This window comes from Trypanosoma cruzi, genomic scaffold (assembly GCF_000209065.1).
Source record: "Trypanosoma cruzi strain CL Brener 1047053517159 genomic scaffold, whole genome shotgun sequence".
Lineage (NCBI taxonomy): Eukaryota > Euglenozoa > Kinetoplastea > Trypanosomatida > Trypanosomatidae > Trypanosoma > Trypanosoma cruzi.
Genome location: NW_001849566.1, coordinates 75,015 through 101,485, shown reverse-complemented (window position 1 = coordinate 101,485; position 26,471 = coordinate 75,015). Strand labels below are relative to the sequence as shown.

General features: G+C 50.5%; 9 protein-coding genes across 9 annotated transcripts, besides 26 other annotated features; all 9 read right to left on the bottom strand.

Moving 5' to 3' along the window:
- Positions 1-624, bottom strand: Tc00.1047053509157.279 (chaperonin HSP60 mitochondrial precursor, putative; the record flags this gene model as incomplete). Its single annotated transcript, XM_812552.1, has 1 exon — positions 1-624. A coding segment is annotated over one exon (624 nt), but the record flags the coding sequence as incomplete, so codon positions are not given.
- Positions 1-12,973: a sequence feature (heterozygous, Esmeraldo-like haplotype).
- On the bottom strand, positions 841-1,866 carry Tc00.1047053509157.270 (hypothetical protein, conserved; the record flags this gene model as incomplete). Its single annotated transcript, XM_812551.1, has 1 exon — positions 841-1,866. One exon carries the CDS (start codon positions 1,864-1,866, stop codon positions 841-843), a length of 1,026 nt encoding a protein of 341 aa, XP_817644.1.
- Positions 1,931-1,968: a sequence feature (AT_rich).
- Positions 2,301-2,326: a microsatellite.
- Tc00.1047053509157.260 (uncharacterized protein) lies at positions 2,344-3,462 on the bottom strand (the record flags this gene model as incomplete). The annotated part of the gene is made up of 1 exon (XM_812550.1): positions 2,344-3,462. One exon carries the CDS (start codon positions 3,460-3,462, stop codon positions 2,344-2,346), a length of 1,119 nt encoding a protein of 372 aa, XP_817643.1.
- On the bottom strand, positions 4,113-5,573 carry Tc00.1047053509157.250 (hypothetical protein, conserved; the record flags this gene model as incomplete). The annotated part of the gene is made up of 1 exon (XM_812549.1): positions 4,113-5,573. One exon carries the CDS (start codon positions 5,571-5,573, stop codon positions 4,113-4,115), a length of 1,461 nt encoding a protein of 486 aa, XP_817642.1.
- Positions 5,616-5,647: a microsatellite.
- Tc00.1047053509157.240 (hypothetical protein, conserved) lies at positions 5,824-6,249 on the bottom strand (the record flags this gene model as incomplete). The annotated part of the gene is made up of 1 exon (XM_812548.1): positions 5,824-6,249. The coding sequence occupies one exon, from the start codon at positions 6,247-6,249 to the stop codon at positions 5,824-5,826; it is 426 nt and encodes a 141-aa protein (XP_817641.1).
- Positions 6,891-6,915: a microsatellite.
- Positions 7,064-10,234, bottom strand: Tc00.1047053509157.230 (hypothetical protein, conserved; the record flags this gene model as incomplete). The annotated part of the gene is made up of 1 exon (XM_812547.1): positions 7,064-10,234. One exon carries the CDS (start codon positions 10,232-10,234, stop codon positions 7,064-7,066), a length of 3,171 nt encoding a protein of 1,056 aa, XP_817640.1.
- Positions 10,483-10,505: a sequence feature (AT_rich).
- Tc00.1047053509157.220 (hypothetical protein, conserved) lies at positions 10,519-10,827 on the bottom strand (the record flags this gene model as incomplete). The annotated part of the gene is made up of 1 exon (XM_812546.1): positions 10,519-10,827. One exon carries the CDS (start codon positions 10,825-10,827, stop codon positions 10,519-10,521), a length of 309 nt encoding a protein of 102 aa, XP_817639.1.
- Positions 10,873-10,918: a microsatellite.
- On the bottom strand, positions 11,167-12,156 carry Tc00.1047053509157.210 (hypothetical protein, conserved; the record flags this gene model as incomplete). Its single annotated transcript, XM_812545.1, has 1 exon — positions 11,167-12,156. The coding sequence occupies one exon, from the start codon at positions 12,154-12,156 to the stop codon at positions 11,167-11,169; it is 990 nt and encodes a 329-aa protein (XP_817638.1).
- Positions 12,366-12,387: a sequence feature (AT_rich).
- Positions 12,382-12,673: a mobile genetic element.
- Positions 12,382-16,784: a mobile genetic element.
- Positions 12,573-12,622: a microsatellite.
- Positions 12,974-18,804: a sequence feature (areas not merged during assembly with more than two copies in the genome that could not be assigned to a particular haplotype).
- Positions 16,614-16,783: a mobile genetic element.
- Positions 16,817-17,014: a mobile genetic element.
- Positions 17,715-17,769: a microsatellite.
- Positions 18,118-18,272: a sequence feature (T-rich).
- Positions 18,361-21,321, bottom strand: Tc00.1047053509157.170 (trans-sialidase, putative; the record flags this gene model as incomplete). Its single annotated transcript, XM_812544.1, has 1 exon — positions 18,361-21,321. One exon carries the CDS (start codon positions 21,319-21,321, stop codon positions 18,361-18,363), a length of 2,961 nt encoding a protein of 986 aa, XP_817637.1.
- Positions 18,805-19,766: a sequence feature (heterozygous, Esmeraldo-like haplotype).
- Positions 19,556-19,601: a microsatellite.
- Positions 19,767-24,352: a sequence feature (areas not merged during assembly with more than two copies in the genome that could not be assigned to a particular haplotype).
- Positions 22,029-26,357: a mobile genetic element.
- Positions 22,047-22,111: a mobile genetic element.
- Positions 24,353-25,475: a sequence feature (heterozygous, non-Esmeraldo-like haplotype).
- Positions 25,476-25,539: a sequence feature (areas merged during assembly that could not be assigned to a particular haplotype. This can correspond to areas where the two haplotypes were merged or to regions with more than two copies in the genome that were merged during assembly.).
- Positions 25,540-26,471: part of a sequence feature (heterozygous, Esmeraldo-like haplotype) that runs on past the window's edge.
- Positions 26,175-26,356: a mobile genetic element.
- Positions 26,357-26,381: a microsatellite.

Below are 26,471 nucleotides of genomic sequence, written 5' to 3'. Positions count from 1 at the left end.
AAAGGACATGCCTTCAACCAGCTCGAGTTCTGTATTAAGAGAACGGCCCTCTTGTGTTGTGATGATGCCGTCCTTACCAACCTGCTGCATCGCATCCCCAATCAGCGCCCCAATTTCATTATCCATGTTAGCCGATATCATCGCCACCTGTGTGATCTCTGATTTGGATGTCACCGGTTTTGCCTGCTCCGCAAGGGAGGCCAGCACCTCACGGCACGCCAGATCAATACCGCGCTTGAGGTCCATTGGATTTGTGCCGGTGGCAACACTGCGATATCCCTCACGAAAGATTGCACCCGAAAGAATTGTGGCTGTTGTCGTGCCATCGCCCGCGTTGTCGTTCGTTAAGCCGGCCACCTGCCGGACGAGGTTTGCACCCAAATTCTCAAAACTGTTCTCAAATTCAATGTGCTTCGCGACCGTCACACCGTCTTTTGTGATCTTCGGACTTGCGTACGGCATCTCCAGCACAACATTTCGCCCTTTGGGCCCAAGCGTGACGCCCACCGCCTTCACGAGGTTTTCGACGCCAATAAGGAGTGCCTTGCGTGCCTCCATTGAGTAGCGGATGTCTTTGGGCGTTGAGCCGTACTGCATGCGGCGCGTAAATGTGCGCTGCCACATTTTCTCTGAATGCAAATTCTATCAATATATGAAATATAAACTCCACCAAGCATGCGAAAATAAACAAAAAAAAAACCAACGCCAAAAAAAGAAACAAAAAGCGGTAAAGGACACGCGATGATTTACTCATTAAAAAGTGAATTCCTTGCACTCACTCACCAAACCACTGCAGCAGAGCCCCTCAGGTAGCTTAAAAAGACGTAAACACGCCTCTCCTCACCGATAGAACGCCGATAACACAATTGGATTGGGAGTGCGAGACGCACCAAAGCGAAAAAAAAAAATCCCGTGCGGTGGTGGCAACTCAATGGCCCAATTCCCCCCTGACTGGTGGTGCACCTTCACAGCGACCGTCTTCTCGGAAGGAACATCACACTTGCCTCGATTGAGCAGGGTTGTACTCATCATTCCACGCAATATTTCCTCCCGTGGCGCTGTGCGGAGGCAAATGCCTATGGCGTAACAAGAAAGTGAAAGATTCTCCGCGGCCATAACAAACCACGCAGTCGGGCCCTTGTCTTTTCGCGTATTCTTCAACAAAGTAGATGACACACTGGAATGAGGAGGGTCTGGGAACGAATCGCACAACACTCCGCTACGAGTGCTGGCCGTAGCAAAAGCCATCATTTTGTTTGGGACGCCGTTTGAATCTGCGAAAGATGACTCACCGGACCGCGTCAATAACTCCCTTTGATCCCACTCCTCACACGTTTCTGCAGAAGACGCGAGGACCGGGTATCCAGAGATGAATCCGCCTCCAGTCAACGTATACCCATCCACCACGGGACAGTGCAATGTGACAGTGTCACGTCCGCTCATTCGGCACCGGCGACGCTGACTTTGCTTCTCCCAGACTGCTTGAGCACTGCCTGCTTCATCCTTGAATTCAAACAAGCGTGCAGGATACTGGCATTCCTCAAGCTGCACAAGTTTTTCTCGCTCCTCTGGCCCCACAATGTTTCTTAAAGAAACAAAAGATACGGTCACATCGTACCAATCGTCTGGATCCACCAATGTGACGACCTGCAACAGAACAGATGCGCCATCATCTATAGGATCGTGCTGCAGAAACCACCTCCCCCGCTCAGCATCATAAAAAGACGACAGAATGCCCGTTGCTCCATACGCGCGGACGCCGCCAGAAAGAACCTTGTAACCCCTCGGAATATGTAATTCAATGACATGATCCGTACTTTTTTTCGTAAAAACATGGTAAAAGCGACCTCCGAGTGGAGTTGACATCGTGCTGGGCTTTATTGTTTGCCAATTAACACACAAAAACACACAGTCAGTCGCACACACAAAGAAAAAATTATATATATAATTTAAAAATAAGAATAATAACTAAAATGAAGTTACGGTAAGAGCCATCAGCTTATCGCCTTGTAACAAAATAAAGAAGTCAAAAGACATCAATGAAGCAAAAAAAAGTCCCTAGCAGAAGGCAGAGTGCAGAATCATAAGCCCCGCCCCCGCACCATTAGAAGTAAAAAGGGAAATGGAGGTGTTGTGTTGCCCCAACTTTGCGTGTCTTACACACACAGACAAGACTCCCATTATTACTCATTTACCAAAACTGTACAGTTCAATATTGAAAACGGTAAAGAATCGTTATTCCTCTGTCTCTCTCCCCCTCCTCTCAGAATGTTGATTTTGCATTCAAAAGAAAAAAAACATTTTTTTTATTTTTTTTTCTTTTTTTCATGACGACCATAACATTCAAGAGTTCTGTTGCTCCAATTCCAGCGCATGGCGCACCCCCGCCAGACGAGTGTACGCTGAGGGGCCAGTCGGCATGTCCTTGCAAGCAAGTCGGTTCTTGCCAAGCGGGCTCCATTCTTTTTCCCGCGCCGTACGCTCTTCTTCCTGAACGCGCAACGGACGCCTATCCGCCATCCGCGCAGAAAGGGCCTCGGCAGAAATCGCAACGGTCGTTGGAGGGAGCACATCGCAGAACTCCTTCCCGGAGCGGCATTCCAACGCCTGAAGAGGGAAAGGCGTCGGGGACGTGAAAGAAAAACCGGGAAACGACGTCGTGGCATGTGCGGTTCCTTTGAATGGTGTCATCACTCCCGAGTAAGCGTCTTTTTCCTTCGGCCTTCCACCTGATGGGCGTACTTGTTGCTGTTCTTGGCACCGGCCTCCATTCACCTCTCTCGACCAAGATGCATGCGACTCCGCAAAAAGTTGCCGGGCCGCCTGAAGCACAAAATCTCTCGACGGAGCATAACCGCATGTAGAACTCACGGTCCCCTTCCCATCGATAGCGGCGGTTGCATCCATAATTTGCCTCATGCCCGATGAAAACATCTCGTCCGGTCGCCCATATTCTGGAAGTACCGCACGTAACTCCGTCTCCAGTGTTTGAATCCGTGGAGCAAACGCGTCGAGCAACGCTTGCGACTCCTGCAAATCCTTGACGGCACTAATTCCCTCGGTTTCAAAATTCTTCACTTGATTAACTAATCTTGACCGCGCCGAAATTACTGGTGAGTGATGCCGCGCCATCTGCACCGTGAGCCGGTGGCGTTCCTCAGCACAGCGCGACACGGCATCTCCCACGTTCACACCACTGGCGCTAAAGAGAGTGCGTAGCAGGTAAGACACCTGTCTCGGCTGCGCGTTGACGTGAAGTTCCCTCACTTTCTCCGTGGCGGTGTCCTTCGCCTCGCTCGCGGCCTCGGGGCACACCACCTCCATGAGACATCTCATGATGTGTGGCGTCACGTGGTCCACACCAAAACATGCCATGTATTCCCTCGAGAGAGCATCGATGGCGTCAAGTGCCAGTAACCCCACGTTGTCCTCCACTGGGCTCCGGCTCCCCATCGCCGCCATGAGACCCCGGTGAAAGAAACCACAAGGAACCAAAACCCTTTTCACCTTTCAAAGTTGGGAAAAAGGGAACCCCACAAGCAGCACCACCCCAAAGCAGCAGTTGCAGCTACAGAACCAAGAGAGGATATAAGATCACGCACCAGCCACTCTCACCCCACACCACAGCTGGCACGGTTTTTCTCGCGGCACGCCTCCTGTATGTCACCTCTTTTATTTTGGCTTTTTTTTTTTTTCGATGACAAAATGTACAAAGGAAAAATGACGGTACAATTCAAAAAAAAAAAAAAAAAGGCAAAATCATCCTTACCAACGTCAAAAACGGCAAATAACAGAACGGACAGATCTAAAAAAACATCCAAAATGTCACGTCACTACATGTAGATAGATATACATACATAAATGTGCGTATGTGTGCGGGAGTGCCTCTTTTTGAAATATAAAAAAGAAAAAAAAAAGCAGGGGAAATACACACCGTTGTAAAAAAGGAATACAAATATATTCACTTCCATAGATCATACAAACATATAGATATGTCTTAAAATCAGAAGTTGCATGCATCACAAGAGAAAATTACAACGACAAATCCAGGGCACGCCCAGACGCATATATTTTTCCTAGATCCCTGTAGTACAACGTGTGTGGTCAGTTCATCATGAACGTGGCCTGGGAAACGGTGGAGGGACAAGCGTCAGAGACTGCAATGGTGTAGAAACAGAGTAATTTGCGGAACTAAAGGACGGCCCTCGCCTCGCCTGGCGCTCAGCCAACTCTACCACGGATGCAACCGGTGGCTGCGAAAGAGATGGAAAATAAATGGAAGATGAAGAAGCAGACCCTAAAGCCGGAAAAAAATAATCATGTTCCCTTCTTTTCTCTGTACCCCGTTCGTGTCCGTCTCGTTCCCCCCCTTCATGTCTTTCTCCGGCGGAGTCGTGAAAATGATTGCTATGATCACAACATCCGTGGCCATGAGAATGGTGATGGGACAAATGATCCACTTTTAAAATATTTGTATCGTCGTCCTCGTCGTTTGGGAATCGAGCCTCAACAAAGACATACGTTGCAACCCCCTCAAGTATTTTCCGTACCGCCACAGTCACAGCAGAAGGATCGGCAGAGGACATTATGCGTAGACACATAATTGCCATAATCTCGTCCTTCTTCACCTCCCAAAAAACAGAAAACTTTACCTGAAGCACACCCTCAACCAGCTTCACACTGCGGATAGCACGATCACGGGCTGCAACAAAAGACGGATGACAAACAGAATTGTTTGTTAGCAGCCAAGCCATATCCTTTACCTTCCTGGTAGCAATCACAAAAGTGTAACTTGCCAACAGCAGCGCCCCAGCCATCTCCCACAGAAAGGTCCTCCTAAGCATAGTCATCAGGGACACCGCAATGCATGTCAATGGAGCATATGCACAACTGGTAGCACGCAAAATAGCGCTACCAAAGGGCAAAATGCCTACAGAATCGTTCACAGGCTCCTGCAGGTGATGGGATAAGTGAGTCATTTTTCCATTGGATAGGTTATGCACATCACGATTCTCAAACCCCCGACCGCTAATGCAATCGTACGCATTAATTTCCTCCGCATACGCTGTAAACAAAACAATATGACAAAAACCAATGACAAAAAGCAGGGAATAAGGCATATCGGATGAATGAAAGGCGTGTTGAAGACCCTCCCCAATCACCGTAAGGCAGCCAAACATGACAAAAACAGAAGACCCAAAGGAAATAAGCACAAAAAGTCTTTTGAGACCGAAGGAGAAGACGCTATTTACTTCCGTGTCATTTTGAATCCAATTCCGCTCCCTTTTCACCAAGTTATTATCGGAGGGAGCCACTGACAGGCCGTCCTTGCCCTTGCTGCATGGAAGAACCGCACAATCATGGCCGTATTGGCATGAAAGTGCAGCCGCCACAAGGGCCACCGATATATTAAGCACAACAAGGGCGTTCACTTTAAGGATCAGGCAGTCAAAGTAAATGCTCATAACTAAATCCAAGATCCAAAGCATCAAAAATACCGCACTAATTTTGCGCAGTCTCCCCGCCTCCGGACTGAAGTCGGCCGCTAGAAGACAAATTACTCTCCATAACATTCTCTATCCTTCCACAGTAAATTCACCCCACCAACCCCCCCCAAAAAAAAAAAAGAACAAAGAAAAAAAAAAAACGAAATCCAAAAAACTCAGTAAAACTTATTTTAGACAACTCCAAATAATAAATCCCGCAAATATGGTTTTATATATATTGCATGTCGTTTTGTTTTGTTTTCGCTTCTCTTTCTCACTCCCCACTGCAAAAAGGCCCACGTGCACAAGATTTGATTCATAGACATCCAAATACTGCCTAAAGAAAAAAGTTATCGTCAGTGCGTATGCGCTTCATATGATTGGTGCCAAGCAACGGAAGCAAATGGGACATACCGGCTGCCTTTAGTGCAGACTTGATGTCGTGCGCCGAAAGAGTTACACGTTTCCTTCCCTCTCGAGATCTTTCATCCTCAGCAAGACATGACAGGTACAACAAAAACAGAGTAGCTGCCTTTTGAAAAGCGATACGAGCATCCTTCGAAACATGCATTCCGTCCGGTAACGCAGCGGATACGGTTCGATCTACTTGGCCAGCGGCAAGACTACGAGCCTTCATCGCAGTATCAGTAGCCGGGATGGTCGCCGGGACATCTTTCATGGCGTCAGGGGTCGTAGGATAATTGACTACTTCTCCAAAAAGAGAAGGGGCACATGCCTCATCACTCCCGGGCGTTTCCTGCATATAACTACCTAATAATAGTACTAAAAACTATAAATCCAACAAACAAAAGTATGCAATTAACATCATTTGCAGTAGGCTCCGCTTACACAGGCACGTTTTGGCACACGGTCCCACAGTGCAGAGAAGCGGCAAAAGAATAAGTAACAGGATGACGGAGAGGAGTAAAAGGCGCATCAGTCACAGCAATGAACGGTGTTCAATCGTCATGAATGCATCGGATTGAAGGGCTAACTTCAGAAACAATAAGTAATCATCATCATGTGCAAGTCGCTCACAGCAACAACTCTCCGATACCGCTATCACAGAGCACAACTATGGTATGCTGCAGTAGGCTCTGCTTACACAGGCACGTTTTGGCACACAGTCCCACAGTGCAGAGGAGCGGCAAAAGAATAAGTAACAGGATAATGGAGAGGAGTAAAAGGCGCATCAGTCACAGCAATGAACGGTGTTCAATCGTCATGAATGCATCGGATTGAAGGGCTAACTTCAGAAACAATAAGTAATCATCATTATTTAAAAAAAAAAAAACACATCTAAAAGTTGGCGTGTTCTTTTGCGGTTTGTATGAAGGGCACCATTAAACCCAAACCTTGGAATCAATGAAAAGAAAAAAAGAATGCCTTATTTGAAATGTACCAAAATAAATAAATAAATAAATAAATATTTTGTCAAAAGCAAAAACAGTAACAGAGGCAACAAGCATAGTTTTGGTTTCTGCGTGCGCCAATTTAAACGCTCAACTCTCAATTTCTTTTAATTCCGTTTTCATTTCCACGCAAACAAAAGCGGTGTTTACACCGATGACACAACTTTACGCAGGAGGCGAGAGCGACATGGAAAATTCATGCTTCCCCTGCACGAGTGTGATGACGGCTTTGCTACTCTCCACGTCGGCGCCGTCAATCCGCACAACACACCAACCAACAACACTGCGGGGCTCCACAACCCCGGCTGCCCGGAGTGCAGCTGAAAACGGAGTGTCTTTCATATTTTCATCAACGGACCTCCCCTCATTATCGTCCTTGTGTTCTGAGCCCGCTAGTCGGCGTATACACGGACGCTCCCCATAGAGGGAAAAACCCAACGGTGCTCTTGCGTCAGCTCTCTTGAGACAAATTGTAAGGATCTCATCTTGGGCCACCGTCTCGGATAAATTGATTGCCGAAACGGTGCCATTTCCTCCGCCATCGCCATCGCTACCGTCCAATAAACGCTGCATCGCTCTTTTTGCACGCCACTTTCTCCGTTGCTTCTTGACATGAAACAGCAATTTTTGGCGCACCGCAAAAATACAAGCTGTCTCCAACCGCGCCAGGACGCGTCGATTTGCCCGCTTGCGGTGTGTGCGACGTTTGGGGTCAAGTCCTTCCACTTCTGCCGCCAACCCCGGGAAGCTCTTTTGCAGCGTGAGAGCCATGTTCTTCGCCCACTCCCGCCGTTTCTTCGCCCCAGACGTGGAATCCCCCAGTGCTAGGCGCGAGGGACACTCCTCCGTCAGAAGAAACTCGCGATAGCAGCGGAGGACGTTGCTCACCACATAAAGACGCAACGCGACATACCCGAGTACCTTCGCAAAGTGCCGGAGCGTCCCACCCGCAGATCCCACGTGAAAAACAGCAATTGCCGCTGAATCATCTGCCTTCGGGGATTTTAAATACGGCTGCAGTCCCTCAATTAATTCGCGGTTTTGTGCCAACACGAACAACACCTCCTGCAGCTGAAAAAGAGGCATCCACAGAAATGAGGGATGAACGACATGCGCATGTACAACACTTAGAATTGATTGTGCCTGCCTTCGCTGCTGCCGTTCGTCGGTGACTTCACCCTCGTACGAGACACCCGTAAAGCACCGCAACACTTTTTTGCTGCGCAAATGCCACAGCTGCTTCGCTGTGTTGTGATCAAGAGCAAACAGAACCTCCTTGACGTATGAAGAAACCGCATGGCCATCAATCGCATCGGCAGGATCACTTGACCCAGTTATTAGTGATAAATGGTCGCGACGATATAAAGAGAGAAAAAAAGCCACCTCCGTCGCCTGTGAAAGACTCACTCCACACACGCGAAACGTTGAGTTTACTCCATGGCGTCGCTCCTCTCCGTCACCATCCATGACGTCACTCACCTGCTTCAAAGCCAAAAAAGAATGCAGAGAAGTCGTCAGCACCTCCCTTCCGGCACTGTCAATGTAGTGCCGGCGAAGCAGTGGAAAGAAGGAGGTTGAAATGCCGCTCATAAATCGATACACGGAGCGCTTAACAAATGAAAAATCACCTTTTTTCCCCTCCATTAACGCAAATGCAGACAAATCTTGCGACACAAAAGCCCGCATGTACGCATGCACAAGAGAACTGACGGCAACACGCAAAGAAGACGTCGCTTTCAAAATCTCTTCCCATTCCAAATCCGTCGGTGTGCCCTCTTTTCTGTTATCCACCCCCGTGTGGAAAAGATCCGTCGGAGTTGTTAACTCGCGGCCCGTCTTTTTACACGCCAAAAAGTATATTTCCACCTCCACCTCCAACACTGTGCGGCAAAAGACAGCATAGGGAAGCACCATAGAAGGCTTTACGGTATCCCGCTTTAGTTGCCATGAGAGAAATGTGCTCACAGTGCGTTCCAGCATCCGAAGGAGAAGCGCTGACGTTGCCGGATTTGGCACAACCGACTTGTCGCCTTCACCTCCTTGGGGCTCAGACCTCAGGTGGGCATAGCGAAGGTTAAGAGAAGCGTGTATCGTGCGGTGCGTCATCACCTTGTCACTGGAGCGCTGCTCAAGTGGAGGTGCCAACTTTTGCCACAGTTTTTGTAAACACGAAACAAACCGCCGCTCCTCGTTCAAGGAAGGAGCGTGAAAAAGTGACGACGCGGTCTGTAAAAGCCACATGATCAACAAAGTGAAAAAGCGGCTGTCATCAAATCCATCCATGCCAACGGGAAGATTTACGCTGCTCTCCATGACTGCAAGAATATCTTCAATCGCGCAAACAACGGATAAAATCTGAACGCCACCTTCCGCGTCCTCGATAACGGTGATGTTTTCCTCAACCATCCCTGCCAAAAACGTGTTGGTTAAATCCCACATGGATGAAACGCAGTCGGTTATGCGGCGTTCAAGCAGCCGCCGTTCTTCTTCGCCATTTTTCTTCACAGAAGGCCGCGAAAGATGCCAATGAAGTTCATCTGCAATAGCAAGCGTCATGGAATTGATCGTGCTAATGCACAGGCACAACGTCTGTCTAAATGCTGCATCACCTTGTCTGCTGGGCAAATCCTTTAAAGCCATGCCAAACACTGAACGACACGCATCCTGAAGAGATACAAAAGCCTCCACATGCATCTTAATTACCTCGTAACGCCATGTGTGTAGCTGTTTTATCTTCTCTGCATCACCGTTCAAAAGCTCCTGCCAGCGGTGTTTACCCTCGCGCCGAAACCCCCGCATAGAGTCCCAAAGCGCCGCAAACAGTGTGGCAAGTGCACCTCCAAGCAACTGAATTTCGGAAAGACCTTTCACCTTCCGAATGTTTACCTTCGCTCCAATGCGGCGGGCACAGCGGTGAAGCAGAGCTGTCGCCTCCGTCTCCCCGTACTCACTGGTCGTCACGGTTCCCGCCGTGTCTCTGTATTTTGCGGACGTGGCCCTCAAACCCTTGTACGCCATTGCCACTTTACAAAACGGCAGCAAAAACACTGAGTGTTTCGTACACACATCTGCAAGACTGGTGCAAGACGCAGAATCCTTTTTGTGTGCGGCAACCGTAGATTTCTTTTCACCCGTGGCAAAGCCGCGCACAAGTCGTTCCATTTCCTGCATTTCAAATCCGAGTGAGTGCACGAGTCGTTGCAACGCCTCATCCTTCGCCCCCGCCTCCTCTTCGCCTGCACCGTCGGAATTGTCGGCACTGGCTTTGCCCTTGCAACTGCTGCAGCGCCCGGTCCATTGCAGCGAGTGTAGGAGCACCCAAAATCTTCGCCTCATCCCCTAGCAAGAGGGAAAATTTAACCAAAAAAGAAAAGAAGAAAAAATAATAATATTCCTTCCAAAGCGGTGCACCAGAAGCACCACTCCACCCCGTTGAAGCAGCAAGAGCAATAAGATTTTTTTCTTTATTTCCTAACATCTCAACCCAGTGTCCCCTAACATTTCCCTACTAATGCGCATTCCCCTCCCCACAGAAAAAAAAGCTCATAAAAAAGACTACAGTCCGAATCAAAGACAAAAATGGCAAAAATAAAAAAAATAATAATAAGCCACTTGCCCGACTAAAAACAATTAGGACCAAAAACCAAAAGACTGAATGCATTCACCGAGGAAATGACAAGGGGAACGGTCTTCCGACCCTTATAGTAGCGGTACCCCATGGTGGAGGCAAGAAAAAACGATACGGCGGCAGCAATCCTGTTGCCCGCCTTGCTTGCAGGATCTTTCAGCAAAAAGAAGAGTGATGTACCCATCAAGGCGCCAGTTACTGACCCTGCAACGAGACTCGCAGCACTTCCTTTGCGGTAGCCCATGACGCCACCCACTGGCAAAAGAACGGTGAGTGTACCAGCAACGAGGGTGCTTGCCATTTTGTGTTGTTTTTCTATTTACGATAAAAATATAATAATAATGCTTATATATATATATGTATGTAAATGTATGTATATATAGATATATATAAGGTCCTTTTCCCTTCCTCTTTTTTGTTGTTGATTTGCCTTTTTTTTTTTTGTTTGTTTGTTTGACTAATAAATAAATATCAAGTACAAAAAAGGAATACGAGAAAGCCTTTTTCATTCGTGGAAACTACGAAACAAGCAGCCCCCAGAAAAGAATTGCAATGGTATGCATCGCTTTATAAACAGCATCTATTCTTCAGAAGGGAACACCATCGTTGCTTCGTCCATTCTACGTGGCATCCTTCTCAATCATGAACTCTCATGCGTCGTAACCCGTAGGGAAGCATTTGATGGAGAAATAAATCCTCGCCACTTCACATTCATTTTCTTTCTGTAAAAGGCGCGACGAAAATCAGCATCTGTTGTCTCCGGCGCTTTCGTCGGATGCAGACGAATGTCTTCGAGGGACAAACCCCTTTGGATTGAAAAAAAGCTGGAATTTCCACAGTGCTTTTCACACGGCCTCCTCGCAGTTGATTCAGTCTCGTCTCGTATCAACCCACTCGTAGCAAGAAGCGGAGCAGAGCTGGTATACAAGTTTCGCCAGGCCCTTGGCTGATCGATAACCTGTGTGGAGGTTACGTAGTAGTCAAGAATACCCTTCGGGGCGTATTGTGGGCTGCCTACAGACCACTCAGCTCCCTTTTCTTGCGGACCAGGCGGACGAAAATTCCTCTGTACGGTTACAGCGCCTTGTGCTGTTTGATGCGGCTTTGCAGTTGGCTCCCATACTTCGCAACGAATGGGGGTGGCCCCTGAAACAACAGATGTTTTTTCCGTAGATGGCGTACGTTCCACCACCGGCGGCCCTTCGGGGGATGTAGAAAAAACATGTTTCTCTACAGCCACTGCCGCAGAACGCTCACTTTCTTCGTAATCCTCTACACATCTCGAAAACACCGTCCCATCTTCTGCTTCAACACACCACATAATGCGCACTTTGCATATCACTTCTTCCCCGGCCTTTAATGCCACTGTACGGACCCCCACACGCCGGCCAGCACCGCCAATGTCGACGACGTTGCTGCTTGCCAAGACGGTCTCCCCACACAATACAGAGAGAGAAAGGTTGTCAGTCTCTGGGGCACTGCGCACCGTAAACTCCGCTGGGAAATGTGCCACTCGACATCGGGCGCCACGCCGGCGGCAGTAGACCTCAAAACACGCTGCTGAGATAAACTCCAGTGGTTGACCAGAACTCCACTCACACCCGAGCAGCTCCAAGTGGTAACGAAACATCTCACCTACTTTCCAAAAAAAAAAAGAAAAAACAATCCAAAAATAAACAAAGCCATTCAATTAGTCTCACACCACTGTTGTAAACAACAAGAAAAGATGGAATTCAGAACAGATTCTTACGTAGATATCTCATTATCTGTGTGTCATCTTTTATCATCTTACACATTTGGTTTAAAAACCCGGCAAACAAGAAACCGGTTCACCAAAAGAAAAAAAAATAATAATAATAATCTTCTGGGCCACTGGCCAAACCCTGAGGTTATCAATCACAGAAACCAAACGAGATAGGAATAGGAAAGGGATCAACTGAATAAGAGTGGGTTCACCACATCCTCAAACTTTACACCAAGTAAATGTATATATGTATACATCATCCTATAGCCACAATTGTGGCCCGCTCACTCTACTCGGAATGGATATATGTATATATATATATATATATATATATATATATATATATATATATTACTTAAGAAATGGCAGACTTTGGGGTCCTCCAGACAAAAGACTCCGCCGCTCCCCTTCGCCACGTCCTGAAGTGTAAAAACACGACCGCGTGACATGCTGTCTGCGGGGTTGCCTTTGTGCAGACCGCACGTAGGCAACGGATGCCTGTACTCCGCGAGAGTCCAAAAATTCATATATCCGTTGCAGCTCCCACGTCATGGCGTGTGATTTTGATCTGCCTTTATTCGCCCCTCCTTGCAGCAAAGTGTTGTCCACCCAATGTCCATAGTGGGTGGCAAGACGGCGGGAAAGGCCGTTAAGGCTAAGCGTACCGCGCGCGCCGAGGCCTGCATGATAAGAAACCGCTTCCTCTTCCATTTCCCTCCGGCAATTTTAACGTCGCCGGAGTCTGGAATAAAAACGGCTCCCCATCCATGGAGCGATGCATCCGTGATGATGGCGGCCGATGCCTTTTCTGTGGTATTGATGTTTCGCTTGCAATTATGTTCTCGATCCTGTGTCACAATCTCTCGCCCAAACCAACCGCTGCCGGCGGAACGTTAGCCGGGGATGTCTCCTGCACAATTCCCCGGTTGAGTGCGGATAATCGCCGTCGCACTGCCTTGAAAAAGTAGCAGTCGCATAAACGCGTGCCAAAAATGGCCGCCGCATACAAAAAGCGTGACGCCATAACCTCCATTTCCGCGATGGTTAAAGAATTCAGCGCCGGCATGACGCGTACAGACCGGACAAACGTGTCACTCAGAGATACCGCCTGGTATGTATGATCAAACAGCACTCCCAGGAAGGTGTACTGCGTGGTGCCGACTCGCGATCTTCCCCTATCGTGGCGTGAAGGCCGTCCGCATTACGAAGCACTTGGGCCTCCCACAATGTCACGTCGCTTCTCGACACTGTAATGCGTATATTATCGATCCATACTTCCATACGCACCAATTGAGGTGCAGACCAGAGGGGTGAGCCACCGTCGTCACCCTTGCAATTGCTGAAATGATAATCTGGAGAGTTTCTGGGCTGGCCTTGTATCCCATCGGGAGCCGTGTAAGCTCCACCAGCGTGCCGTCTCCACGCGGCATCGAAAGAGATGCCGAGTCTCCCGCGGTAAGGAGATTTTAAAAAGGATGCCTTTAAGTCCAGGCAGGAAGCGGCCTCAGCCATCAAAGTTGGCAGAGAATGGGAAATGTGTAAAAGAGGAACATGAGCCGCGTAAGGGTCGTCTCTGTTCTTGTCGCCTAACCACGCGATCCAACGTCGTCGCAAACCGGTGGGTTTCTCCACCACAACTGAAAAGGGTATTACCCATCCGCCTGTTGTTCTAGACGAAGCGTCCTCGATTATTCCCGCTTCTTTCATCAATCGCGCGTCAGCGACTGGAATCCTCCGTGAGCTTTCGCGCGCTTTACCGGAGGAAAGGGGACCGCCCGACGAGTCCCCAAACTTGCATGAGTCTCTGCAGGGTAGCCGGGTTCAACCGGCTCTGGATCCACTCCAGATTCAATGCGGGCAGTTTGACCTGCTGTAGCGGGATGGTTCGTTCATCTTGTGGAGCGAGCAGACGCGTCCTTGTCGCGCGTCTCGTAATGGTAGCAGCATGATACCAAAAAGACATGGAGAAACGTTCCTCCGCTCTCAGCCAGGGTTCCTGACCTTCCGAAGTTCCTCCCTTCACATCAATGCGACCAGCGGCAACACCCGGGTCAGCATTGTGGTGTACCTCCTCAAATATCGAACAGTATTCTGGGGAAGGTCGAACGGGTCGACGTGCCTCGCCAACTGCGAGATCACGTGTGGGCCAAAATCGCATCTCTCCACGATTGGAGCAGCGTACCGCAACGCACCGCGTTTTATGGAATGCGCCGTCTCATTCCAAGGAGCCAGAGATCGCTCCACGTGGGCGGCCGTAAGATTCATGAGCTTCTCGTTGCGCCGAAGCGTCCTGCATAACTGTATAATGTCAAACTCATCCTACCCTCGTATCCTGACAAACCGCGAGGCGCGGTGTGGATCCGCTTTCGCCGTCACTGGCGCCACGGACCAATCCAAACTTACGGCCCCGTCACGCTCCAGTGTGGAATTGTTGGGAGTCAAGGCCGCAATCTCGGGCCAACAGCTCGCCACTGTCCACGCAAGTCGAAAAACAACATGTCTCTTCTAATCGGTCCGGCTGCGGATAAATTGATCCATCCCTCTCTTCCTCTGTCAAGGGGCGCGCCTGCTTCGCCTCTTATCGCGCCGCAAGTTTTTATAACCCCAGAATCGCCATGTCCAGCGGGGTTCGATTCATTTGCAACATGGACCGCAGCATCCTGGCGTGCCGCGGTGGGGTCGATGACGCCACGCAGACTATTGCCGCCAAAAAGGCCGCACGGCTCTCCGCGTTGATCGGCCGTTCGTGCGTGCAGCAAAAGGTTGTAAATTGCCCCGCTAGGGACATTCTCTGCTCCCACTTTGACGGCACACACATCTCTCGAGCCGCCTCGTTCGCGCTCCTCATATGGCTGGCCCAAAGCGGGGATGTCGGAGTTTCGTCGTACCACAGTCGAGCGTCGTTGGCGGATAAGCTCCATTGCCTTCTCGTCAAATGATTCGGGCGATTCGAAAGATCGGATGAAGCCTCTGCGGTAAGGTGCGACGCCATAGAGAATTAATTGGAGTTGGTGGAATGGATGGGGCTGTTTTCGTTCGCCCTCGTAAGCAGCCGGCAGCCCCTTCGCCGTTTTTTTAATGGCCGACTGCGCTGCGAGTAATTCCTTCCGGCTGCGCTGCGCAAGTTGCGTGTAGATGCATCGTGTCCATAAATACGACACAACTGACATCGCAACAATCGTTTTTGTTGGGTTACGCGCCGCTCCACAAGAGGCTCAGCCACCCTCGCGTGTTCGTCAGCCTCGTGAACGGCCATGTGAAGGCGGTCGCGAAGTTTGGAGAGCAAGATGCTGGGGTCGGTTGTCATCGCGATCAGCATCCAGAGGGTCTGCGGTAGGGCCCTGCCAAAAATCCATGAACTGATCGGTGGGCTCCCGATCTATCTCCAGTGCGCGTCTGCACGACACAAAACCGTCGATGGCCATTTGAACCTGAGAGTCCACTTAGTGCAAATAATAACCGTATGCGCATCGGAGGTCTACGAGGACTCCGGAGATGACGTCATTCCATACACGCGGGGCCCAAGTGTCAACGTCCAATGCAAGGAAATGCAGTACCTGATCCTCTGCACCGGAGCCATCTTCGAAGGGGAAGGTGTGGAAGGGTAAAGGCATTGAGTGAGGGAGATGTGGTCGCCCAAAATTGCCCTGAGACGTTTGGGTGTTGACCCGCCGTCTCTCTCCCGTGAGATTGCGTTGGAAAAACGTGGATGCTGGCACGCCCCCAGCCATTAAACGATGCGGTTGGTGCGGCTGTGGGGTTCATCTGGCGGCCCTCTTCGAGAGGTGGGCGCCTCGCGTTGAAACGGCGTCTCCGCGTCCCGCAAGAAAACCGCCGGACACCGCAATGTGAGATCCGCGTGCCAACAAGTGATTATGCGCCTCTTCCACCTGAGAGTAAAGCTGAGCAGTCCGATTCCGAGCGTCCGCAACGGCGTTGGCGTAGTCGGTGCTCAGTCCCTGCCCTCCAGCAATGATCAGCCCCTGCTGGACCCCCAACTCCCGGGCCGCCCACACACGATGGGCAGCAGCACTCGAACCTCGAAATTAGGTACTTGAGGCGCCCGGCGATTCGCAAAGTGCCCCGCAACGGTCGGCTCCTCCCAGTGCATGGCGATGTTTCCTGAAACCAAGCGTAAGCCTGTCATTGTTGTGGAGGCGGCTACCACCGCATCCAACGGCCCGTGTTCATCAACGAAAGTGAGCTGCACCCGTACATCGCAATGCTGGCTTGCCAAGTCCAACAGGCGGGCTCCAATTTTGCTCCTCCCCATCGCGGTGTAAAAGAAAACACTGCCATTCCCTTCAATCAGCTTGCAGGGATCCCGAGTGGCTGTGAAAACTAAAATAATTACAAATCGTCTGAACGCTAACAGTTCCCTGATTCCCTCAATCGCGGTCAACCAGGGATTCACAAAATAGAAAAGGATCGTGAAGAAATATCTCCGTTTTACCAGGATACATATACATTAGGGACGCCAGCCTACGTCATGAGCATCCTCCTCACAAGCTCCCAATGAGACAAAGAAATATTTCTGTACTATTACTTCCTATCGCATGAATTCCTTTAGAGGACCGCGATGGAAGCAACCAAAGGAACCGATAACGTCAAGATAAATATTTTTATTTATGCCGTACCATCCGCCCCCTCTCTTGATTCCCACCGTCGCGGCGGGGTCTTGTGGCTGGAGAGGCCCAAGGTCTGCCACTTCGTAAGCTATAAAAATAGGTATATCCGAATAGAGCGTCCAACATGTCACGAGAGAGGGGCCAACAGAATATATAAATATACACATATGCGGAGCAAACAACGAGGGTTTGGCGAACCCACTGCCTCTCCGTTTACTCATTCTCCCTTTCCGTCGCATTTTGTTTCCCTCGGAAATTTGGGGATCCGGCCAGCAGCCCAGGCAAATAATTCCTTCTTTTCTTCCTCCGGTTTGCGTGTGTGCCACAGGCACGGTTTGATTCAAGTGGCATTGGCGCTTCCACGCAACCATATCCTTCCGTTGCCGCATTTGCAGGGCAAGTGGGTTTGGGCATCCAGAGCACACACACACACACACACGGCCGCAACGAGAGGGACGGGGCGCATCCAAGTCCACGGCGCGGTCCTTCACTTCTCTCCACCCAGACGGAATAGCACTGCGCCTCACAGCGGGTCGTGGCGGGCGGCGTCCCACACTCACAATTGAGGTACGGGGCACACCATCCGCTCCCTCCAAGTGCACTCAGCAGGCCGGCGCCCAGTCACCCTCGTGCCATCGCAGAGGGGTGCGAAACCAATCGTCGTCGCGGACCATCGGTGCCTCTAGCAGAAAAGAAAAAGAAGAAGAAATGGGGGCGTGTCAGCAGCACAGCCAGCAGAGGGATAATAAAAGGGCACGGAGACACAAAGTGACAGTGGAAACGGCACAGACGGAAAAGAGACTTCAGTGATTTACCAAAACAAAAAAGAAACAAAACAAAAAAAAAATTTAAAAAGCAAAAAAAAAAAAAACATTTGATTCGGCAGATATGTCATTTCATGTGCCATGCAGCACAATACAACCGTGTTTTTGAGTTTATACATACTGCCCGCACACACACAAAAAAAAGAGAATTGTACTCTCCCACCAGCCCACACAACATTCCTCACATTCCATGCGGCATCCGGCCTGCTCCTCCACTCCTCCTTTTGTGCAGTCCGTGGGACGCACAGCAATGAGACCGGCACCGCGTGTGGACAAAAAAAGCAAACAAAAGAGGGAGAAGCACGTCACTCGTGACGGTTTTTAGCAAGCGAACGTTTTTTGGGGGGAAAAACACACACAAACAGGGGTGCTGATTATTTCAACAGAGCACCAGCAAGAAAAAAAAACAACAGAAAAAAAAGAAAAACAAAAAAAGAAAAAAAAAAGAAAAGAAAAACATAAAAAAAAGAAAACAGAAAACAATAAAAAAAACAAAACGAAAAAAAAAAGTAAAGAAAAAAGGAAAAAAAGAAAAATAAAAAAAGAGAAAGTATCCTTGACAAAACTCATTGAGTATTGCTGGGACGCCGCTCAGTTTTTGCTCCACAGAATTCTGCAATTTTTCTCCCCAAATTTATTCAACAAAGAGCCGCAGTGCCCCACAGCCCCAGAAGTAGAAGCAAAAACACCCGAGACACACACCCATGCACGGTGCTCTCAGCAAATAGAGCCATGCCCGACAATTCGCTCAAATGCTCGTGCTCAGGCAAAATGCCATGGTCCGAGAGCGATGTTGCGTTGGACTCCGATGGGATCTTGGTTTCCCCAGGCTGGGTGCTTGCATTACCCGGTGCGGTGCCAACGTCCTCACCGTCTCCATTTTCAACCAAAGGCGCAGTGGTTTCTTGCGTCTGCCGCTCAGTGGCCCCTTCCGGAGAGGTCGCTTCTTCTTCGTAGATCGGTCGCTCCACGTCAGCCTTCGGAATGTCTTCAGTCCCAAGAGGTGGTGGCACTTCTTCCTGCAGAGAGGTGCCTTCACGGACACCCATCCCGTCGTCGCCTGAATGAGCAGAGGTGCCCACACTCGATGAGGCCGGTGGAGACGCCAATTCGCCGCTGCCATCCGTCTCCGTCTCCTCCTCCCTTGTTCCGTGCGAGCCACGGCCCCCAGAAGACACTGCGGCAGCATCACTGCCTTCAGGTGCTTCCACGGAGGATTGTGGCCGTGGATGCGCCTCCTCAACTTCCTGCTCTGCCTCCTCCTCTTCAGGTGATGATGGTGTTTCCTCTTCTTTCTCAATAGAGAACTCCTTACCAGGGCTTGGAATACGGACTGTGCTGGCACTGAGTATCGATGCAGAGGGAGCCTCGGGCGCCAAAACATTGTTAGGGCTTGTATTTTGTCTCTCAGTATCCCCGTTACCCAACGCTGCATGGCTGCCGTGGGGTTCTTCGTTTCTCTTGACTGGAGTAGCCTCAAATTCACCAGTGGGCCTCGGCGGAATCTCCGGCACCGAGCGTGACTCCTCACCAGGGTTTGGAATAGGGACTTTGCTGGCATTGAGCATCGTCCTTCCTATTCTATAGATTATGCGGTTGTACAGCAGGACGTTGCTCACCGTCACGTGGCTGCTTTCCAAACCCTCCTTATTCTCCGCGCCAAAATAAAAGTGCGAGATCCTGTGCTCTTTAAACAGATCCCCGTTGTAGTACCCAGAATAAACCTGCATTCTATCAACGTACACATACCAGTCATTGAAATCCATTTGCAGCATTACTTGATGTGTTTTGTTTGGTTGCCAATTATACCTACCTTCGTAATATTCATATTGTTCATCATCTTCATCTTCATAATCTTCATCATCTTCGCCAACTTCATAAGCTCCATTGGGAAGTGTGAACCTCCACTTCTTTTCGTGGGTGTACGACAGACCAAAGAGGACCGTGCTGCTGGTGTCATTCATCCTCACACCCATCAAGGGGATGGGACTGCTGCTTTCTTTCGGCACCTCGTGGATGGACACCGTCGCCACAAGAGTGAACTTGTTGTTAGCAAAGTAGTACGGCACATTCTGCCCCATGTCGCCAACAGGCCACACCGCCCCTGCTCCAGACCCTTTGAACGTCCATCCATTGGGAACCCTTCTCTCCCCATTCTTCACTGTTGCATTCACACAGAGGTACTCGTCCTTCCATGTGTTCTCAGAGTTCCCGGACAAGAAGCCAACAAGCCCGTCGGTGGGAACGGGACCATTGCACATACCCTTCTTTCTCGGGTCGACAGTGGCGCTGGAACCGGAACTGCATGTTTGCAAGGTGCTGTCCAACGCTGCCCATGTCTTCACCATGGATTTGATCCGCTCCAGCTGCTCCCTCAGGCTCACGGCGACAAGACTGTATGACCCGTCATCACCCTTCTTGTTTTCGTACACTGAGATCAAATTTTCATTCCCACTCTTCATCAACAGCGAGCTGGCGGCAGCGTCATCACCTTCACGGGATATCGGCCCAACATCATACACGCGTGTATTGTCCGTCACCCAAAGGTGGAGCCGACCCTTTTGTTTATTGTCTTTGCCGTTCTCCTTGGAATACACTGGCAGGGTGACGAGCATCACATCCTTGTCCTCAATTGTCACTTTGATGAAGGCATTCTGGACGCCGTACCCTTTTCGATCATGTGAGTTGCCCCACACGCGAGTAATTGGCTGACCATATGTATACCAATCCACCCCACTCCCAGTGGATGCGTACACGTCACGGTAACCTCGCTCACAAGAAGCCATCATGAGGAGTCTGTTTTCTTCTCCCCACTCCACGATGGTCGGGTCCCTGCAGCCATCACCAACCGTTTGGTGCGAAAGCTTCCATTTATTCTCTGGCTTATCAAAGCGCATGGACAGCAATGAAGTCTTTCCGTCCACTGTGGCCTGCATGGGAAACATGAGCGTACCGTCCTTTGTCTTAATCCCCGATCCGCCGCCAGAAACCAACTGGGTCAGAAATTTAGCAATGCGTTCATCGTTTCCAAATGTCACCGCATGAGTCTCCTTCCACGTGATTTCATTGCCACCACTGACGCTTCCCTTTACCAGCAAAAGCCCCCAGTCACGTGCATTGGTCGATTTACCCACCGACGGTGTAACGCTCTGATTTCTCAGGAGCATGTAGACACTGTCGCCAGAAACAACTGTCGTTGGCCGCATTGTGTCTTTTGCCTTGGCGATACCCGTCGCAACACCCTCTGGAAACTGCACCACCAAGCTTGTGTCCTCCGTCAATATCTCCGTTGGCTTATCATCAGTTAGATCGAGGTGCCTTGACGCAATCCCAGCACGGCTGCAGCTTTCTCCTTTTTCCTTGCACAGCGCTTCAGCAACGAAGAACACGTTATTGTTCACCTCAACAAGGCTGGGAACGCGGAGCGAGAAGAATTTTTCATTAACTTTTGTAGGGGCTTCCCATTGAGAGGATGTCCATCCGATCCCTGTGAATGGATCAACGTCAGTCCCTGCCTGCACAGCGTGCGCAGCACCACTGGTGCCGCATAACACGACGAGGAGAAGCAGCACCGCAGAATGGAAGAGATGCCGGGACATGTTAGGCCTCTGATGCCCACACTCTCTCCTTCCTTCCTTCTTCCTTTCGCTGGATCCGGCCACGCAAGTACGGTTGTGTGTGTGGGGTTTCTTCACAGCAGCAACGCTTGAGAGTATATAAACACGTGTGTGTGGGCGGTGTGTGTGTGTGTACTGTTGTTGTTCCTTTCAGAGCCCTCAGAGTGCACAGTAGCGATTCGCGCTTGTTTTACTTCCTTTTGTGTGTGTGTGTGAAGGAAATGGAAAAAGTCATGGAGGAGAAACACAGCGAGTTGCAAGGGAAACCAGTGCGCACCGGCAGCAGCCACCCGCCATGGACGAGGAGAAGAGACCCACCGCCTCCAGAACATTCTCACGGCCAACAGGATACGGCCACATCCCCGCAGCCAACACAACGCCCCCGGAGCGAGCACCCACCCCGCCAGCCACACGTTGAAGCGGACCCTCACCCATCCACCAGTCACGCGGCACCAAAATTTGCACAGCCATCCCGCCTTCAATGGGATGCGGTGCTTCACGCGGTGACACAAAATAAATATTCACCTGGACCGCTTTCCTCATCCTGAGGTTATCAATCACAGGAAACAAACTAGACGGGAATGAGAAGTAAATGGAATAAGAGTGGGTTCACCACATCCTCAAACTTTACACCAAGTAAATGTATATATGTATACATCATCCTATAGCCACAATTGTGGCCCGCTCACTCTACTCGGAATGGATATATATATATATATATTACTTAAGAAATGGCAGACTTTGGGGTCCTCCAGACAAAAGACTCCGCCGCTCCCCTTCGCCACGTCCTGAAGTGTAAAAACACGACCGCGTGACATGCTGTCTGCGGGGTTGCCTTTGTGCAGACCGCACGTAGGCAACGGATGCCTGTACTCCGCGAGAGTCCAAAAATTCATATATCCGTTGCAGCTCCCACGTCATGGCGTGTGATTTTGATCTGCCTTTATTCGCCCCTCCTTGCAGCAAAGTGTTGTCCACCCAATGTCCATAGTGGGTGGCAAGACGGCGGGAAAGGCCGTTAAGGCTAAGCGTACCGCGCGCGCCGAGGCCTGCATGATAAGAAACCGCTTCCTCTTCCATTTCCCTCCGGCAATTTTAACGTCGCCGGAGTCTGGAATAAAAACGGCTCCCCATCCATGGAGCGATGCATCCGTGATGATGGCGGCCGATGCCTTTTCTGTGGTATTGATGTTTCGCTTGCAATTATGTTCTCGATCCTGTGTCACAATCTCTCGCCCAAACCAACCGCTGCCGGCGGAACGTTAGCCGGGGATGTCTCCTGCACAATTCCCCGGTTGAGTGCGGATAATCGCCGTCGCACTGCCTTGAAAAAGTGGCAGTCGCATAAACGCGTGCCAAAAATGGCCGCCGCATACAAAAAGCGTGACGCCATAACCTCCATTTCCGCGATGGTTAAAGAATTCAGCGCCGGCATGACGCGTACAGACCGGACAAACGTGTCACTCAGAGATACCGCCTTGTATGTATGATCAAACAGCACTCCCAGGAAGGTGTACTGCGTGGTGCCGACTCGCGATCTTCCCCTATCGTGGCGTGAAGGCCGTCCGCATTACGAAGCACTTGGGCCTCCCACAGTGTCACGTCGCTTCTCGACACTGTAATGCGTATATTATCGATCCATACTTCCATACGCACCAATGGAGGTGCAGACCAGAGGGGTGAGCCACCGTCGCCACCCTTGCTATTGCTGAAATGATAATCTGGAGAGTTTCTGGGCTGGCCTTGTATCCCATTGGGAGCCGTGTAAGCTCCACCAGCGTGCCGTCTCCACGCGGCATCGAAAGAGATCCCGAGTCTCCCGCGGTAAGGAGATTTTAAAAAGGATGCCTTTAAGTCCAGGCAGGAAGCGGCCTCAGCCATCACAGGTGGCAGAGAATGGGAAATGTGTAAAAGAGGAGCATTCGCCGCGTAAGGGTCGTCTCTGTTCTTGTCGCCTAACCACGCGATCCAACGTCGTCGTAAACCGGTGGGTTTCACCTCCACAACCAAAAGGTATTACCCATCCGCCTGTTGTTCTAGACGAAGCGTCCTCGATTATTCCCGCTTCTTTCATCAATCGCGCGTCAGCGACTGGAATCCTCCGTGAGCTTTCGCGCGCTTTACCGGAGGAAAGGGGACCGCCCGACGAGTCCCCAAACTTGCATGAGTCTCTCCAAGGTGGCCGGGTTCAACCGGCTCTGGATCCACTCCAGATTCAATGCGGGCAGTTTGACCTGCTGTAGCGGGATGGTTCGTTCATCTTGTGGAGCGAGCAGACGCGTCCTTGTCGCGCGTCTCGTAATGGTAGCAGCATGATACCAAAAAGACATGGAGAAACGTTCCTCCGCTCTCAGCCAGGGTTCCTGACCTTCCGAAGTTCCTCCCTTCACATCAATGCGACCAGCGGCAACACCCGGGTCAGCATTGTGGTGTACCTCCTCAAATATCGAACCGTGCTCTCGGGAAGGTCGAACGGGTCGACGTGCCTCGCCAACTGCAAGATCACGTGTGGGCCAAAATCGCATCTCTCCACGATTGGAGCAGCGTACCGCAACGCACCGCGTTTTATGGAATGCGCCGTCTCATTCCAAGGAGCCAGAGATCGCTCCACGTGGGCGGCCGTAAGATTCATGAGCTTCTCGTTGCGCCGAAGCGTCCTGCATAACTGTATAATGTCAAACTCATCCTACCCTCGTATCCTGACAAACCGCGAGGCGCGGTGTGGATCCGCTTTCGCCGTCACTGGCGCCACGGACCAATCCAAACTTACGGCCCCGTCACGCTCCAGTGTGGAATTGTTGGGAGTCAAGGCCGCAATCTCGGGCCAACAGCTCGCCGTTATCCACGCAAGTCGAAAAACAACACGTCTCTTCTAATCGGTCCGGCTGCGGATAAATTCACCCACCGCTTCCTTCGTCAAGGGCCGCGCCTGCTTCGCCTCTTATCGCGCCGCAATTTTTTGTATCCCCAGAATCGCCATGTCCAGCGGGGTTCGATTCATTTGCAACATGGACCGCAGCATCCTGGCGTGCCGCGGTGGGGTCGATGACGCCACGCAGACTATTGCCGCCAAAAAGGCCGCACGGCTCTCCGCATTGATCGGCCGTTCGTGCGTGCGGCAAAAGGTTGTAAATTGCCCCGCTAGGGACATTCTCTGCTCCCACTTTGACGGCACACACATTTATCGATCCGCCTCGTTCGCGCTCCTCATGTAGCTGGCCCAAGGCGGAGATGTCGGAGGTTCGTCGTACCACGGTTGAATTTCTTTGCGAATAAGCTCCATTGCCTTCTCGTCAAATGATTCGGGCGATTCGAAAGATCGGACGAAGTGTCAGCGGCACGGTGCAATGCCATAGAGAATTAATTGGAGTTGGTGGAATGAATGGGGCTGCTTTCGTTCGCCCTCGTAAGCAGCCAGCAGCCCCTTTGCCGTCTCTTAACGTTCGTCTGTAGTTCGGGAAACCCCTTTCGGGGCGCACGTTGCGTGTAGATGCATCGTTTCCATAAATACGACACAATTGGCACCGCAAAGATCGCTGTTGTGGTGGTCGGGTTCCCCGTCAATCCACAAAAGGCTCAGCCACCCTCGCGAATGTGTCAGCCTCATGAAAAGCCGAGTGAAGGCGGGCACGCAGTTTGTGGATCGGGATGCCGGGATCGGATTTGACCATGAAGTGCATCCGAAAGTCCTGCAGCATAATCCTGCCCAATTCCATGGACCGTTTGATGGGCTCCCAAAATAACTGCAATGCGCGCATCCACGAAACAAGAATGTAAAAGACAATTTGAGCGTGAGCGTCCCCACGGTGTCAATAATCGTAGGCGCTCCAAATTCCAAATAGAATTCCAAGGATGCATTCATTCCAAATTCGCGGGATCCAAGTGGTTACGTCAAATTGAAGGAAATCCAGATCTTCTTCTTCTGAACCGGAAGCTTCTTCTGAAGGTGGAAATCGGAATGGCAAACTCACGGAATGAGGGAAATGTGGTCGCCCAAATTGTCCAATGACGTACGAGTATTGGCCCGCCGTCGCCCTCCCGTAAAAATGGGTTGGGGACTTGTGGATATACAGGCACGCCCCCGGCCATCAAGCGCTCGTGGTGGGGTGGTGTCGTTGCGCCATCTTCGGATACGCGTGCGGGTGCATCTGGCGGCCCTTTCCTGGAGGAGGGAACTTCTCGCTGTCCGGGCGCATCGGCACCCCAAGCTGCAAGCCGCGCCTCCAATTCGCTGATGCGTGCCTCTCGTTCCCGGAGTTTTGCCTGGGGTTGGGCAGGGTTGTCTCTAAATGGCGTTCGCGCCCGGCAAGCGCCAATTCTCGTCGCGCAAGAAGACCGTCCGTGACCGCAATGTTGGATGCGCGCGCCGAGAAGTGGTTATTCGCTTCCTCCATTTGATGTTGAGGCCGCGCGCTCCGATTATGAACGTCTGTAACGGTGTTGTTATACTCCGAGTATAATCTCTGCCTTTCCGCAATGATCAGCCCTTGCTGGACCCCCAACTCACGGGCCGTCCCACACGATGTGCAGGAGGAATTGAGTCTCGAAATTTGGTGAGGCGCCCGGAGATCCGCCAGATGTCCCGTAAGACTCAAATCCCCCCAGGGTTTGGCGATGTTTCCCTGAAATTGACCGTAAGCCACTTATGGTAGCACTGTCACTCACCATTGATTCCGACTGTCCCTTTTCATCCATGTGGGTGAGTTGCTCCTGTATTTCGCCACGCTGTTGTACCAGAACCGCCACACTATTACCGATAAGGCTCCATTCCATAGCCGTGTGAGGAGCCATCTCCATTTCCTCACACACACTTGCAGAAAACAGGTTTGGCTGTAAAAACAAAAATAAAATAATTATTATCGTAAAGACGGTATTAGTTCCCTGATTCCTAGAATCGCGGTCAACCAAAGAAGCATAAAGTAGGGGAAAATTGTCGTACAGAGTTCTCCTTATCAGGATATATATATAAATAATTAGATAGCCAGTTTGCACCATAAACATTCCATTACCAAGCTCCAAAAAAAAAAAAAAAAAAAAAAAAAGGTCGATGACTTTCACAAAAAGCAAAATACATAAATGATGTGCCACACGTGGCAGCGGCACACATATAACACGCAAATAATATGAAAAAG